The following is a 16,180-nucleotide window of genomic DNA, read 5'->3' on the forward strand; positions in this document are numbered from 1 at the left end:
CATCTTTCCTCCTCCCTTACATGACTCTAGGCACTGCTGAGCAACTTGAGGACTCATGGGACAGTGATGCAGGAGGAGGGGGCAGGAGTTGCTCTGTGTCTCTGTCCCTAGAGCTGCCCAGGGGAGCTCAGGAGAGATGTATGGGTGTTGAGATCATTGTCAGTCAAATGCCTGGAAGTTGCAGCAGGAATGGTCAGAGGTCTGACAGTCTCTGTGCAAAAAATGGCTAAATAAGGCAGGGTTCTTCAGACTGGAAAAGAAACAACAGAAGATGGATAAGATGTGTCTACAGGAGGCCAGGAGAGAAGGGATAGAGGTTAACTGTTCACTGTTTCTTTCCATGCAAGTACAAGGTCACATCAAACGAAGCTAGCAGGAGGTGCCAAACAGGAGGAGAGACATTGCCTCTCACAGAGGTGCTATGAAACTGTAGAAGTCCTCAGAACAAGGGGTCGTGAACAGTGAAACCTTATATTGGTTCCAGGAGAAACAGGATGAATTCAAGAAGGATAAGAGGTTCTCCCAGAACCAATAAATACACCCAGATCCATCTCTGACTTGGGCAGCTGCTGAGCTGCAAATTGCTTCTGCTTCTGACTACTGGCAAAAAAGTACATAGGGCAAGGTGGACCCTTGGTCTGAGCTGTTGTTTTCATAATATTGTGCCTACCAGGGAGGGTGGAGCCAAGAGGGAGTGCTGGGCTTTGGTAAGGAAGCATGGGTTTATCCCCATCTAGCTCTGTGTTACTTTGCTTGGCACAGGGTGACAGGTGCCTGCTCAGTCCCGCTTCCTTGCTGAGAGTGTGGGATGCTCTCCCCACGTGATGGAGGTACAGCTGGTGGGAGAGGTGGGACCTGGGCTAAGCACCGATCCTCTGCCTCAGCATCACAGGACCCTTTGCTGGAGACTTCTGACAGACTTTTGTCCACTGAACAGTTAATTCAGTTGGTTTGCAAATGGATGGCAATATCTCTTCCCTCCTGTGTTACCTGGCAGTTCTGCTTCCTCTGGTTCCATGGGCATAGGGGCACCCACCCAACATGCTGGCAGCAGAGCTGGAGTCTCATCCTGGCATTGTCCCAGTTCCCTGGTACTCGCTGCATGTGGTGGGCACTATGGGATCACCGGGGATCTGATCTTCATCTCCCCCTCCTCCAGTCCCCTGGCTCTGTTCTCATGCACATCAGGAAACATCAGTCTGTTTTGTTCCTGGTTTTATGCCCAGATGAGAAAAGACTCATGTCCTGCTACCAGTGAGGGTCCAGCTCAGCCTTACGTCAGTGTACCTGGGGTGCCAGAAGGCTGTCCCCCAGCTCCTTGAACAGTTCAGAGACATGCAAGGACAGAAGGGAGGTATGAGGCTTAGCTTGGGAGAGGTTTGCTTCTTGTGGGAGAAGTGGACTTGGAGAGGAGGAGGCAGGGATGAGCTGGGGATCTAGCGGTCCCCAGTGGGCTTTGGGTGCGGCACAGCAGGATGAGACCAAGCAAAGTTGAAGCTCATGAAGAGGACGCTGTTTCCCATCCTCATGACTTCCAGGAGGACCCTGTCCACAAGGGCAGATGGAATTATCCAGCCAGCACAATGGTGTCCTTGGAACCACAAAACTGAAATCTGCCCTTGGCTAGCAGCCGTAAGGGGACAGATCCTGTGCCTCAAGACAGAAATGATCTCAGTTTCTGTCTCATCACCATTTGGTCTCTGTTGCTGCTGGGCTCTCTTGATAAGGATCTGAGGTTGCAGACTAGGATAGGGAGCTGCTGTACTTTGATGCTTATGACCTTAAGAGGAGCCAAGTGGTTACCTGCTCTTTGTAACAAAAACCTCCTCCCATGTCCACTGGGAGCGATGCTTCAAAGTGGAGCATCTGTTGAGGCAGAGCTGTGCTCGGGGACCTCTGAGAAGCAGCAGGGAGCATGGGAGCCTTCTTGGCACTGGAGGTTGCCTTTTCTTGGCATTGCTGGTCCTTGCAGCCTGCCTGTATGTCCTGCTTCATCCTGGTGTGCTCCCTGTGGAGAGGCAGAGCCTGATTTGCTCTGGTCCAGCTTATTTCTTAACACTAGGCAGCCTTTACAGTAAAACACATTAAAGGATTTTTTTGCCAGAGGTTTTAGGCTTTCTGCTTTTTTTATGCTTGAAGATAGAAAATATGGGAGGAGAAAGCTACAAGGGAAAATAGAAAATACATTTTGGATTAAATTTGAACAGGCTTCCCTCCTAGCTGCTGGCTTGCCTGGCCTCCAGTCCTTAGCCAGCCCTGGTTGCATGAGCAAGAGTTGGACTTTGCAGAGGTGCCCTGGCTGCAGACTGACCCTCCAGGCCAGAAGGTTTCCATCGTCTTCTGCTCAGTCACACCAGCTTTGGTTTCGGTTTCAGAATGTGAACGGCTGATGGTTCTTGCTGAGGGCAAGCTTCCCTGCTTGAGGAAGCTGATTGCCTTAGTTGAGTAGAGGCTGTTGTGGGCTTGGGCTGGACCATCTAACTGCTTGAGGTCCTTCCAAGGTGATTGACGTTGCATCTGTCTGGGCTGCCAGCTGTATGTACAACCTGTGATGACAGCGATCTCTGGCCGTGACTCCTATATGAACTCTTTAGGTTGCCCACTAAAGCATGTAGCAAATCTGTGCGTTTCCAGAGTTCCTGGGAAAGCCTTCAGGGTTTCTGGGGAAACCAGTAACTCTGAGATGGGCTTCTATCTTATTCAGCTGCAGACAGGCATGTTTGGATGCTGTGCCATGCTAGCAGCATGTGTGGGTGGCCATTGTGCCAGGGACCCCAGTGCTCCCCTTGCCCTGGTGCTGTCCTGAGCATGGAGGCCACCATCAGCACTGTGGCGGCTCCACTGTGAGCCAGTGCTGGGTGTGCAGGGTCACCAGCTTTGCCCAGGAGCATCTCCACAGCCGCCAGCCATTATCCTCAGTGCTGGTGCTTGGCGGCAGGGTGGAGCAAAGGGGAAGACAGATATGGAGGGGGAGGGTGGCTTCTCCAGCACCTGTGCCTTATTCTGGAGCGTGCAAGTGTGAAATTCAATTTGTAGATAAGCTGTAGCTGGTGAGGAACACAGGCCACAGTGTCTGCTGGAGCCAGGCAGTGTCTGGGAGCAGCACGGCCGACATGCACAGCATGTCCTGCCTGCCAGCTCTTGCGGAGGCTGACGTCACCTCAGAGGAGCAGTGGCTGCTGCAGGACGTGGCTGCTTGACGCTGTGTCATGTTGGCTCTGGGTGAGCAGCCCTGGCTGCCGGCAGGAGCCCTGCCAAGAGGTACTGCCCCAGGGCTGGTGTCCCCTGCCCTGTGGAGGCGAGGGGCACGGCACAGCTGGAAGCGAGAGGGACCTGGTGCTCTCTGCCACCAGCAGCTTGCAACCTGGGCGATGGGGAGGATGGGTGTTGTGAAGAGGAGTCCGTGGTGCTTTGGCATTTTCCCACCTCCACATTCAGATCTTCCTTTCCTGATGTTTCCAGTGAGTCCCACTTGCTGGCAGGAGCAGAGGGAACAGGCATTATAGTGTTAGCAAAGGCAGCTTGCACTTGCCAATGCTCTGTCCTCCGTGTATGTTGCTACCAGTAGTCACAGCTCCCCTTCTCCTGCCCTAGTCCAGAGCTTTCTGGGTTTTCCACCTCTGAGTGCTTTGCAGAGAGCAGCCCTCTGTTGCAGATGAAGAGGCCAGTGCTGTGAGGAGGGGAGCACAGTCACCCAGGCCAGCCATGGCAGAACTGGGACTGAGCAGTGCCCTGGTCCTCAGTGGTGGCTGCTGCCGGGACTGCCTGTGTCCCCAGGCAAGCCAGTGTCATGGAGCAGTGGGTCGCTGCTGATGCCATCTGGCCTGGAAGGGGGCACCAGCATGGTGATGCCAGGATGATCAGTCTGTCTGGGTGTTCCTTGCTGGCCAGAGAGAGCACTGCTCCCCTGACCCCAGCTTGACTCTTGCAACATGGTCAGAAAATCATGTCTGGTCTTTGGTCAGGGCCACTGGCACTAACACACAACTCAGCAGCTTGTGTCAGGCAGGATGTGCTGGAGCACTTGCCTCTCTGAGTAGGGTGATGGGCTGCGGTTCAGCCAGGGTGTCTCTCTGGCACAGGACGGGACCTGCAGCTCTCCTAGCTGTGGGAAGCCAGGGGTCATGGGCTGGCACAGCCCCACATCTTGAGCTCTGGCTGTGTGGGTCTGCATGGAGCCTGGCTGGTGTTTCACGTGAAAGTAGGGACTATTGTAACAAGGTGGAGGTGGTGTGGACAGTGGAGGTGATGCTAGCTCAAACATCTCCTGGGACAGCTTTCCTTAGCATTGCCACCAAGGATCCTGCAGTGAGGAAGTGATTTGGTGCTTGACTGCAATGTTTGGGTTTTCTAGCACCATGAGGGAGCATGCATGGCCCTGCTGCCTGCATTGTGACCCTGGAGGGGTGGCTCTGTCGGGATGGCCCACACCCCCTCTTGCACAGGGATTTGCTGTCTGCATAGTCCCACCCTGCTCCACGGACTTGGTGGCTGGCAAGACGGTGGTAACAGGTGGTGCAGGAAGTTGGTGCTTGTACACTGCCAGATAACTTGTAACTTTATCTCTGCACAGGAAAACTGACGTGTTTCAGCTTCCATGGTAAAGTTCATTCCTGTTTGTCTCCAACTGTTTTCCTCATCTTTGTTCTTTGCCCTGGGTTTCATTACCTTTAGCCTGCATCACCTCCATGACCTGGTTTACAATTCTGCCCCACAGAACTTTGCTCAGCTGACAAAGAGCAGTGGGCAGTGATGTCAGGCAGAAATAGATGGTTGGGGCAGGTGTCAATAAAGGAAACAATCAGCTCTGCCACTGAAACCAGAGGTTCTTACAGCCATGATCTGGATTACAACCTGTGATTAAGTGGGTTTGTCTCTCTGCTTTGAGTTAGTAAAATTGAAACACTGACAACTTATTTTTGGTGTAGCTGTTCCCTTTCAAAGCAGTCTTGGGGTTTGTTGCCCATCCTCTCTAGTCACATTTGCAGGAAGTCTTTGTATTTTAAGCTGCAGTCGGTTCCTCTCAGCCCAGCCCACCTTCTTACATTTATAGAGCCTCCTCCAGGCCATGCTAGTCCGTGGAAAGCATTGGCTGTGCACACACTCAGCCTGCGTGCAGCCACCGGTGCTTTCTCAGCTTTCCTTGGAGCATGTGTGAGACATCTTGACCTATTATTAGCACAGGTGGTAGTACGGGTAGGACAGGGCTTTGTGCAAATTGCCCATGGCCCAGTTGGTTGGAGGAGGTCCATGTCCTTTGCATGGCTGGGTGTCCAGAAAGGAGCTTGAGGAACTGGGGTGTGAGAGAGTTTTGGGGAAGGACATTCCATCAGCAGTGGGGTTTCATACTTGCTGCTTAGTGCGGGGCATTTCAGAAATGGGGGTGTCATTGCATCAAGCCAGCCTCTTTGGGTCACTGAAGTCTCCTTTCTTTGTTAAATTTCAAACCTGCTTTTGCTAACATAAAAAATATGAACGTGTTTGGACTTAGAGTTTCGGTAGCTTGTTGCTCTGAAAAGAGCCTTGTTCTTGTGTAATTGCTTCCTAATGTGGTTCAGTCATAATGATCCATGTTAACTTAAGAACTGGGGCCCCTGCTAGCCACCATAGTTTCCAAGGTGGTTGTCTGGGAGAGGACTTAGGAGCCATTACTCTGGCAGATGTGAGGGGGATGGTGATGAGCAGCTGGGATAATGTCAACACGCAGCTCGCCAAAGCTGGAGAAGGAAGTGAGAGGAATGCGGCTTGTGCAGACAGCTCTCTCTTCGCTGGGTGAGATTTGCACTCCAGTCGCTAGCTGCAGAGCGTTGATCTCTGATTTGTGAGTGAGCTTATATTGCCTTAAAGTAGGTGCCTGGTGCTTGTTTGTGATGTGTTGGAGAGAAAGCAAGTTGTCTTGGTATGAACTTTGTGCTGGTGCCAAGGGCTTGCTGAAAGCAGATTGTCTGTCAGTTTGCCCCTGAATAGATGTCTGGAAATTCCAGGGTTCTGTGGATGCACTTTTGCATTGTCAGTCACCTGCCCGCACAAAGCGAGCGCTGGAGTAATTCTGCCATTTATTTATGAAGTGCTGTTTCTTCTAGAATAGAATATTTCAGTTGGAAGGGACCTACAATGACCATTTAGTCCAACTGCCTGACCAATTCAGGGCTGACCAAAAGCTAAAGCATTTTATTATGGGCATTGTCCAAAACCCTTTTAAAGACTGACAGGTGTGGGGCATCGACCACCTCTCTAGGAAGCCTGTTCCAGTGTTTGACCACCCTCTCAGTAAAGAAACGCTTCCTAAGGTCCAGTCTAAACCTCCCCTGGCGCAGCTTCAAACCATTCCCACACAACCTATTACTGGATCCCAGGAAGAAGAGATCAGCACCTCCCTCTCTACCTCCCCTCCTCAGGAAGCTGTAGAGAGCAATGAGGTCGCCCTTCATCAAGTCCAGGTGATGCAGTTTGCTCGGCAGCTATCCTTGCACGTCCCACCTTTCCTCCAGCCGCCAGACGAACGGCCCAGTGGAGCCCGAGAGAGACCGAGCGCTTTTCCTGCAAGTACTCCGTGCCTCTTAGACGATCTGGGCTGCAGGGCTGGGCTGTGGGTCTGCTCGGAGAAGAACCACCACTCCTCCTGGCGCGGGAGGCGCCGGCGGGAGCGGCGCGGTGCTGAAGGGACAGCTCCCGCCCGGCCCCGGCGGGGGCGGTGGGGACGCGCCGGTCCTACCTCCCCTGCCCTGGGGTCGAAGCAGGCAGGGATCAACGTGCTGGTAGGGCTGGGGGCACTGAGCAGCCTGCACCCCCTCACACGATCTTCAGGGAACAGCACAAAGCACCACCCCATGGTGGTCGGTCCTGCCAGGCCGGACCAGGCACGTTCAGGCTGGGATAGAGCGATGCCACATCCAGCTGTTGTAGTGTGTGTGGTGACCCCATTGCAAGGCCTTCTGGAGTCTCCTCTGGGGCTCTTTGATCTTCCAGGCAGGGTCAGGCTCTCTTCCTTTGCTGCCAGTTGTTCTGGCTGGGCAGCAAGTGTGTGTAGATCCATGCCAAGGCCAGGGCACTGTGTTTGCTGTTTAGACAGTGGTTCTCATTAACCTCTGCTCCTGCAGGGAAGCATTTGTAAATTGAAACTGCAAGCAGCAAGGTGAGGGAGAGAAAAGCTGCATCGTTTCTTCATGCTGGGGTCAGGGAAGCCGTAACGTGAGATAATCCAGATTATTTCTATCCAGAACGTGGCACTAAATGGCCTACTTCCACCAGCTATCCCTGAGCCACATGGAAACCCGGCAGCCCACCAAGAGGCTGCTGCTGCTGTCCTTTTCACTGCCAGGGATCTGTCCCGGCAGAGCCTCTTGCTCACACAGCAGCTGCTCTCTGTGCCACATGGCCCTGCCTCAGCTTTCCACCAGACTCCTGGAAAGCAGTGAGTGGGAAGGTCAGTCAAAATCCAGACCAGCTCAAGGTGAGCACGTAGCCCACTCCAAAAGAGCCCAGGCTTTCAAGCATGGTTGTCCTTGGGTCCTCTATAGAAGCTGCCCTCTGCTTGCATCGGCAGTATTGGGTGCTGACCCCAACACCGTCCCTGCTGCAGCACTCACTGGCTGTCCTTCAGCAGCATTGCCAGTCTCGGCTCAGTGACCCTGAGAAACCTCCTGCATCTTTGGAGCTTTTGATGCTAAACAAGAGCTGGAAATGAGCCAGGCTATCTCACCTGCTGTGTAGTGTGCCTTCTGGAGCTGGGCATCGAACAGTGTGCTGGCATTCAACACCAAAAATGTCTGGAAAGGCTGAAGTGTGGGCAAGGGAAAGGTCTGCTTTGCCCCTAGTGTCCTTCTGAAGGCAGGCTTGGCTCCTTCATGAAGGACTCATTAAAGGCCATGGAGCAAATGGGGACAGGCCATATTGCAGCAGGAGGCCATTGGCACCACAGCAGAAGTGGCATTTGAAACTGTCTGTTTCTAGGGATTTTGGGTAACATTCTTCTGTTCTGAATGGGAGCTCTCGAGGATCTTGGCACGTGTCTGGGAGTTGTCAAAGAGCTTCTGTCCCACATATGTTCTTGCAGCATTGAGGAACTTAACTGACACTTCTCACGCAGTCTCTTGTCCTCTCCCCGGGGCAAAGGATGTGCAGTGGAGTGTCTCGTAGGCTTCTGACGTTCAGCTTGCTTTAAATATTGGTGGTGCTGTGGGTAGAAGTTAGGAAAGGCAAGTCACAGGGATGTATCTTGCACTTGAAGCAAACAAGGGTGAGGTTTGTGACTGTTTTTCCTTCTCTCCCATCAGAGTGACTGTGGTGCCTAGATATCAGAGGTGCTGCAGATGTGCCTCTAGGAGGAGAGTGAGATGGGGGACACTGGACTCTGGGGGAGACCTCTGCAGAATGGAGAACAGATGTGATGGGCTCCACGGTGCTGGGAAGCCTCCTAAGTGTTCTGCTCTGTCAGAGCATCCTAAATGCTGAAGGCTTCGTGGCCAAGGTGGCTGTAGTTTGCCCAGGTGGTAACAAATGCTGAACAAATAAGGGCAGGGACAGAACTGCCAGCCAGGGTTGAAGAGAAGTGTAGGAGACTGGGCTGGAGGGGATGCCAAAGGGACACTTGGTCCATCCATCTGCCATGTAGCACCCTTTGCAGATATGCACGGGGCACTTCAACTTTTCATGGTGTACACTTGACTCTCCTTTCTTAATATGAATGTGTCTCCTACCTAGCATGAAGTTCAATGTCACACTGTTCTGACCTTTTTTACAGTGGCCTTTAGATGTTATCAAACTGCATCCTCTGACTTGTCTAGACTAGCCCCACTCTTCCAGGCTTTTGTCCAAGGCTTTTTGGTGGTCTTGCTGGTCTCCTGTGGCCCCTCTCAGTTGGTCCAAATCTTTTGGGGAATGAACTGGTTCTCTGGAGGAGAACAGTATAATTAATTCATGTGCCTTTATGAGCAGAAAGGAGAGCAGAGTAATTACTTCACGTGTCTGTATAAGCTGGCCTTTCACACATTCTACTGTATTTGCCTTTTTTTTGTGGCAATGACGTGCTGGCTCACGTTCAGTTTGTACTCCCCTGTAGCCCTTGTGACCCTTCCAGCAGAAATGCTGCTGTCTTTTCTTCCATGGTCTGTTTGTGCAGATTTTTACCTCCCAATGACTTACAGCTCTGCCCATCATCTCTCAGCCCTCTCCCCAGCCTGTCTGGAGCATGTCAAATTCCTGTCCTGGCCTCCAAAGTGCTGGGTGTCATGTGCAGATTTTAAAACATAGTCTGTTCTGTCATTTAGGTCATTCATGGAAAAGCAGAGCAGTGGCAGCAGCAGGGCAGACCTTTCTGAAACCCTACTTGTCCCCTTTCAGTGTAACTGTGAGCCACTGGTAACCATCTATTACTGTGCACCAGCTCTGTGATGGAGCTGAAGTCTTGGGAATTGCTCCCACAGTGCTATGGGACCAGGAAACATCTGCCTGTGGCATGGATGTGTAACCTGGGGTGGGTCAGAAAGACCCACTGGGCACAATCCGTAGCATGTAACCACCAACTTTGTTCTGTAGTAGTATCCTCAAGGATTGACCCAGGCCACAAGCATCAGAGGGTGCAAGCCAAGACCTACTGGCAGGGGGCTGCTCTTCAGGAGCTGCCAGGACACATGGACACAAGCATGTCAGTCCAGTTGTGCTGCAGCTTCTGTGCTCCCCAGGGTTTCCTGTGCGGTTTCTGCAGCATCACAGCCCAGGTGGTATGGGACTGGGCGTTGATGAGAGCTGGGGTTGCTCGCTGGCAGAGGAGAGCAGCTGGCAGGGTAGGGAGGGCAGCTGGGAGGTGCTGCTGTCTGAAAGCTGAGCATCAGCCTGAGGTCCTGGAGCACAGGCTGGTGGAAAGGTTTGGAGCTCGCTTGCCCTGGGGAAGAGGAGGCAGTGGTTTCTCATGCTGTTTGCCGGGTGCATGTCTGTGCTGGGATGCATGGGCTGGCCCCCAGCCACCTCCCACCATGGGGTCAGATGGTGAGCAGAGCTGCACAAGGGAGAGTGGCCAGACAGTGCAATGGGACCTCCTGTCCACTTGCTGTAGGGAGGAATCATCCATCTGTGCCAGCCAGGCGGTTTGAGGTCCCGGTCTGTCCTGGCTCTGGACCACACAGGACATAGAGCCACAGCATCAATGTGATGAGCTTGGGGTTGGGTCAGCCTGGGTGCTCAGGGGCAGGAGGCTGGACCCCAATGAAGGGTCAGATACGAGGTCAGGCTGCCTGCTTGCATCTCCTCGGCCGTCTGCCAGGAAAGGTGTGGATCCAGCTCGTCTGGCTGGTGTTGAGACGCCTGACTGTGCATCTGCGAGGGAGGCTTCCAGAGGATCCCGCCTGCCCAGGTTTCCATGGAGAGCGTCTCCATGTTGAGGAGGGAGCTGTCTGGCAGACAGTACGGCTGTGGAAATACCGATAGAGCGTTTGTTTTCCAAAGCACATGAATAACATTCCTAACAGCTAGCAGCCTCACTTCCTCCGCTAACCCCACCAGTGGTCTGGCAGAATGACCTGGGATGCCTGTGGTGTCTTTATCCTCCCAGCTCCTCACTGCTTGCCTGAGCATCCCCAGTTTGGCTGTATCTGCCCAGCCCGGCCCAGTTTCCCTTCCAGTTGGCAGGCATGGCTCCTCCTGGCGCAGGGCTGCAGGGAAGCAGCAGCCATCTTCGCTGGGAGACACATTTGGCTTCGCTGCTGGAGGGAAGAACGGGAGCGCTGGAGGCGGCAAAACTGGGGAAGTTCTGCTCCCACCTCCTGTGGGATGTGAGGGGAATCGTTTCCCTGAACAGAATGTCCCTTCTCGGATCTCCCGGTTATTTTGCACGCTTTGAAAGACCAAGGGGAAGCTTATGAGCTGTTGAGACAGCAGGGCAGCAATGCAAGGCGCACGCAACAGCCCCCGGTGAAGGGGGCTGAGCTCGGGTTTTCATGGCAGTCTGTCAATATTAAATTAAGGCTAAATTCCCATCCTAAATGTTATGTTACCATGAAGTTACATCAGAAAGCACAGAGCACAGAACAGCAATATGAGGGTGTAAGATGTGTTACAGGGGTATTGTAATCATCCCAAATGAGGCTTTTGAAACCCAGGGAATTCCAGATTTAGGGTTTGCATCGTTTTGGGGGGTTTGTAATTGAAAAACAATCCAAACATAGAAAGGTTTAGGAGCATGTTGCTGAGATTGTTTGGGTGCCTTTATTCTGTGCTGTGGGAACATGGGCAGATGGAGGGAAAAAGTCTTTAAAAAATGATAGAACCAAATGTGGAATTACAAATGTTGAAATACCATGATCTGGATTTGAGTGTTAAGGCATCATGGCTCTCCAGGATAATGTTAGGGCTGCTGGGTCTTGACTGTGCATCTCTGGACATATTTGGCTATCGCTAACATGACTCACCTCTGTGCCTGATGCTTCATAAATCTCATGATTGGAGACAGTTGCAAGTCCTGTAGCATCATTTTATTTAAGTTAAGGATGTGTACATGGAACTTAATTCTATGATAGCTTATGGTTTTTGTCTTCAAATTTCCATGGTTTTTAAAAGCTATTGAAAGAACCATGGATGGAGATTAAACAAAAACCCAAAGGAATATCATCATAACATAATTCTGAAGAGCTGTAGCAAGAAGCTGATTTTTGGCTGTGTTTTGTAAGAAGAGATTCCTCACTGTGCCAGGACAGACTGGTTACGCTAGGTGCACGGCCACTCCAAGGGCGCAAAGTGGGTGGTGAATTCAGCCCTAATTTTGCAGTGACTGGTGCGTGCAGCCCAGCTGGGCAGCTGCAGGCTGCAGAGTGGCTGCTGTCTGGTGCCCTGAAATTGCTTGTTGGTGGAGCAGCAATGCCCATGGCAGCATGTGGCCGCAGCCCCAAGGAAGCTCTCAAGTCAGGAAATCAGCTAGTAAGCCACCGCTGGCAGGGCTGTGGTGTTCCTGCAGAGGGAAAACAATGACGGGTAGGTTGAAATGACTCTGCAGGGAGTTGTGGGCACTAGCATAAAGACTGGAAGCTGCCTGTAGCTTCCAGTCATACAAATTAGATATGACAGTCATTAATAATTTGGCTTTATACTAACCCGTGGTACCCGAAGAAACCCGAGCAGAAGACTTGCACTGGGCAGTTTGCCTTCCAGCAAGTCAGGCAGAGTGGTGGGTTTGAAGCACCTTTGAGATCCCACTTGGGAATGCAGCTTTGGGGGGTTCTGGGCCATCATTGCACCCCTGGCATGTTGCTGTTAGGCAAACGTCAGTTCTCTGCTGAAGGAGGACCATTGCTGCAAGGAATGTTAGATGAATTATGGCTTTCTTCTGGAGCTGGGGGCAGAGCGGGGCAGCCAAGGCACTGCGCTGCAGAGGCAGCTCCAGTGGTGGTGGGGCAGAGCAGAGCTTGGGGTCTCTGGGTGCCTCAACTGTATTTCTGTCCCTCAGTACACCTTTTGTTTCTTAGGCTTTGACAGCTGTTTGGAGGATAACGCAGCAGGGTCATGCTCCCGCCAGGTGTGTTTCTGTCACTGCCTGGTGGGGCAGGAGGAGGTGGAGGGGAATGACGCACAGGGGTGATGGGGGTCAGGGGTAGAGCAGGATCAGCCCCGGTCATGATAGCTCAGCCCTCAGATCGTTGCTGTGCTGTGGATGGGGCAGTAGGTGCGACTGCTTCTCCTCATTGTTTGTATCACCCTCCCTGTCTGGCTTTACCTGTGTGGTCCCTCCACAAGCTCTGGAAGGTTGCCTGCATGCCCAGCCCTGCAAGGCCTTGCTGCTTGGGTGGGCTGGATGCAGTAACGTGATTTTCTGGGCTGAGTGTTTCTTATTATGCCTGTCATACCCTGATTTCTGAGCCTGCGGTGTTCCCTGGGCATATCAGGAGAGCAGGCACAGCACAGGCCCATTTCCTTAATGACCAGCAGTGAGTTGCCTGCGCATGTGCAGTGCAGATTTGAGACACCCTCAGTGGTTTGTTTTTTTTGTTTGTTTGTTTTTTTTCCTGCGGATTTTCCTCGTTGAACAAGGTGTTCTCCATTCGTGGAGTCCCTGCCCAGCTGAGCCTCCACCAGAGCCATGTCCTCCCATCTGCATACAGCCCTTATTTTGTGCTCCAATTATTCCAAGGCAACTCTCCCCTGAGCCTGGGAGAGATTTACCGGGTGGGCATGTAAGGATACTCTGGGGCAAAATGGAGGTCTCCCACCACCGCTGCCATCTCCCCCGGGGTAAGGACATGTGGCTGAGGCAGGACGAGCATCCTCTGACTCGCCACCAAGCAGTGCCTTTTAGTGGGGACTGGGCTGCAAAGCCACCTGCTGAGGTGCGGAACCAGCCTCCGGCTGATGCTGCTCTCGCCCAGCCAGGGTGAGGGCAAGCACCGGGTGAGCGCAGCCTCCGCGACTCCCCTTGCCCAGGTCCCCCAAGAGCAGCGGTGCTGGCGGGGGGGAAGTGGGGGGGCCACTTACATAAGCCCTGAATGCGGCAGGCAGTGCGGGGAGGTGAAGGGCAGAGCACTGAAAATCCACACAGCCTCCAGCAAGGGCTCCCTGGCGCAGGAGCTCTGCTTGCTGACATACATCCGCAGGTCCCCATCTGCAGCCGCTGCCTGCAGCTCCCTCCCTTCCCTGCAGACCCCATGGGGGACTGCCACATCTGCTCCTCCCCCGCTGACAGCCCAGTGTGGGGATGTGGGAGCAGAGCTCTGTCTCCCCAGGGCTTGCTTGGGTGGCCAGGAGGCAGCTGGGGCAGGGAGGGGGTGGCCGGGAGGCTGCAGTGCCAGCGCAGGGGGATGCTGCCCAGAAGCACTCTGGCTGTTCCTGTCCTGCCCGCTCAGCACCCAGGTTGTGCCTGAGGTCTCGGCCGCTTCAGCCAGCGGCACATGGAGGGAGAAAGCTGGCTGGAGAGCATGTCGGCAGGCGAGATGGGTGTCTGGGTAGGACACGTGGTCTAATTTGCGGGGGTGTGAGGTGGGGTGGTGGCACCTGGGCAGGGGAGCAATACTGGGATGGAGCTGAGGTGAGGAGCACAGACTGCACGGCGTGGGAGCACAGGCAGCTCTGGCTCAGCCAGGAGGGGAGAGGTGCCAGCAGGCTCTTGTGCAGGGGCTATGCTGGGCAGCGGTGGTGCCTGACAGGTTCCTTGTGGGGAGGGATGGTGCCAGGGAAGTGGCACTGTCCTGCTTATCTTGGCACCCGTAATCTGCTGCTGATACCCTCCTGCAGCATGGGGCAAGGATGCTGTGCTACTCACCAGGGTGGCTGCAGACCTCACCCAGGCAGGGCAGGGCTGGCCCCCGACTGCTGGGGACATGCTCTGCAGGCGTGGACAGACACAGTCTGTGTGTCTGCATGTGGTCTACTTGTGCTGCCCACCCAGAGCCGCCTGCCTGGGTGGTGACAGAGCCAGTGAGCACCCATGGGTGGGAGGGTGTGGCCAGGGATCCTGGCTCCTTCTGTGCTGCAGCTCTTTGACTCTTCCCAGAGCAAGTCTGCTGTTAATTCCCTCCATCTCTCCACAGTATCAGCAGTCCCCTCTGGGCCGGGCCATTGGCAGGGAGGCAGCAGCAGGCAGCTGGCAGGCTGTGAGGCGTGGTGGCACATCTCCCTGCATCCGTGCTCCCGACTCACCCAGCAGAAGGTGTGGCTGGACTGTGTGTTCCTGACTCCCGGCTCTCCTGCTCCATCTGTTCCCGGTGGGCAAATCAGAGGCTTGGTGTGATGGGGATGCCCTGAGCCCTCGCCCCAGGAGCTTCAGGCCTGGATGTTGGTGCTGCTCCTCCCGGACGATGTGGCTGATACTCTGGAGAAGCCCTCTCTTGCCCCCCATTCTCCAAGTGCCTGAATTGGTGGCTGGCTGGGACCTGCGTCTTGCCCTCTGGGTCCTGAGCTTCGCCTCGGCAGTTGTGCAGATGGAGGGCCAGGTCTACTCGCCAACTGTCAACACGCACTATGGGAAGTTACGGGGGGTGCGTGTGCCACTGCCCAGCGAGATCCTGGGACCTGTGGACCAGTACCTGGGGGTACCTTACGCCGCTCCCCCCATCGGGGAGAAGAGGTTCATGCCCCCCGAGCCACCACCATCCTGGTCAGGCATCAGGAACGCTACCCACTTCTCACCGGTCTGCCCCCAGAACATCCACAATGCCGTTCCCGAGATCATGCTGCCCATCTGGTTCACCTCCAATTTGGATATTGTGGCCACATACATCCAGGACCCCAACGAGGACTGTCTGTATCTCAACATCTACATCCCCACGGAGGATGGTGAGTCCCCGCCGGGGTGCCCGCAGGAGGGTCGGGGGGGGCCACTCCGCCCCTCCCCAGCAGTGGTTGGTCTCACCTGGGTGTTGTGTTTGAAGCATGTGGTTGTGGACCCTGCAGCATGCTGTCTGTTTGTGGAAAGCTTTCTTTGGCCACGCAGCTCGCCCTCTTGCCCTCAGCTGCCATCTCTGTCTCGCGTGCTCCTGCTCCTCCACGCCTCCCGGTCCCCCCCTCCACCTCCATGGCATCGTCACGGGTTCCTCTCTTGTGTTGCTAAATCTGAATCCGACTCTCTGACCGCAGATCCACAGAGCGACAAGCTGGTTTGTGCTCCCCAGGCGCCGAGTGCCAGGTTCTGTCTTGAGTTGGTTCGGGTTCGTCCTTCCTCCCCCCTTCCCACCCTCCCCAGGTCCATGCGCTAGTTGTGGGCGTGGGCTGCGGCTGGGAGGAACACTCTCTGCCTCTCCCTGGGGAGATGCTCCAGCAAGGAAGGGACCATGGAGCCCTTTTGTGGGCCTTGGTACGGACGGGGGGTTGGGGACACTGGCAGGCACATCGCTTGGCTGCTCCCCGATCCACCGGCGAGACAGTGGCAGAGCGATGAGCCTGGGGTGCTGGGGACCTGTGGGGCATGGTCCCGTTGGGATGAGGCTGAGTGGCGCTGGGTGCCTCCTTGTCTAACCTTTTCCTTTGTAGGGGATCCCACCTGAACTGTAAGTAGAGGGCAGAGGAGGCAGCGCCTGCCCGCACGCACGCCCCAGCCTCACCGCAACGGGAGCCCCTGGGGATTTTCAGCGGGCTGGAAGGGACCCGCAGCGGGTCTGCTGCACACGGCAGAGCAGCCTGGTGGACCGGTAGCTTCTCCCAGGCTGGCTGGCTCCACTCCTTTGTCCCTGGGGCCCTTGGCCACAGGATGCATCGTGCCTTC

The 16,180-nt window shown here is 54.6% G+C and overlaps 1 protein-coding gene across 4 annotated transcripts in view; it reads left to right on the forward strand.

The window, feature by feature from the left end:
• The window catches only part of NLGN3 (neuroligin 3), a 42,658-nt gene that overhangs the window by 4,476 nt on the left and 22,002 nt on the right, over positions 1 to 16,180 (forward strand). For all 4 annotated transcript variants that reach the window (XM_029997052.1, XM_029997054.1, XM_029997053.1 and 1 more), the window contains exon 2: positions 14,511 to 15,255. In XM_029997052.1, coding sequence (XP_029852912.1) covers positions 14,778 to 15,255 — 478 coding nt within the window. In that variant the 5' untranslated portion in view covers positions 14,511 to 14,777. The remainder of the gene's footprint in view (positions 1 to 14,510; positions 15,256 to 16,180) is intronic.

Source organism: Aquila chrysaetos, chromosome 21 (genome assembly GCF_900496995.4).
Source record: "Aquila chrysaetos chrysaetos chromosome 21, bAquChr1.4, whole genome shotgun sequence".
Taxonomy (NCBI): domain Eukaryota; kingdom Metazoa; phylum Chordata; class Aves; order Accipitriformes; family Accipitridae; genus Aquila; species Aquila chrysaetos.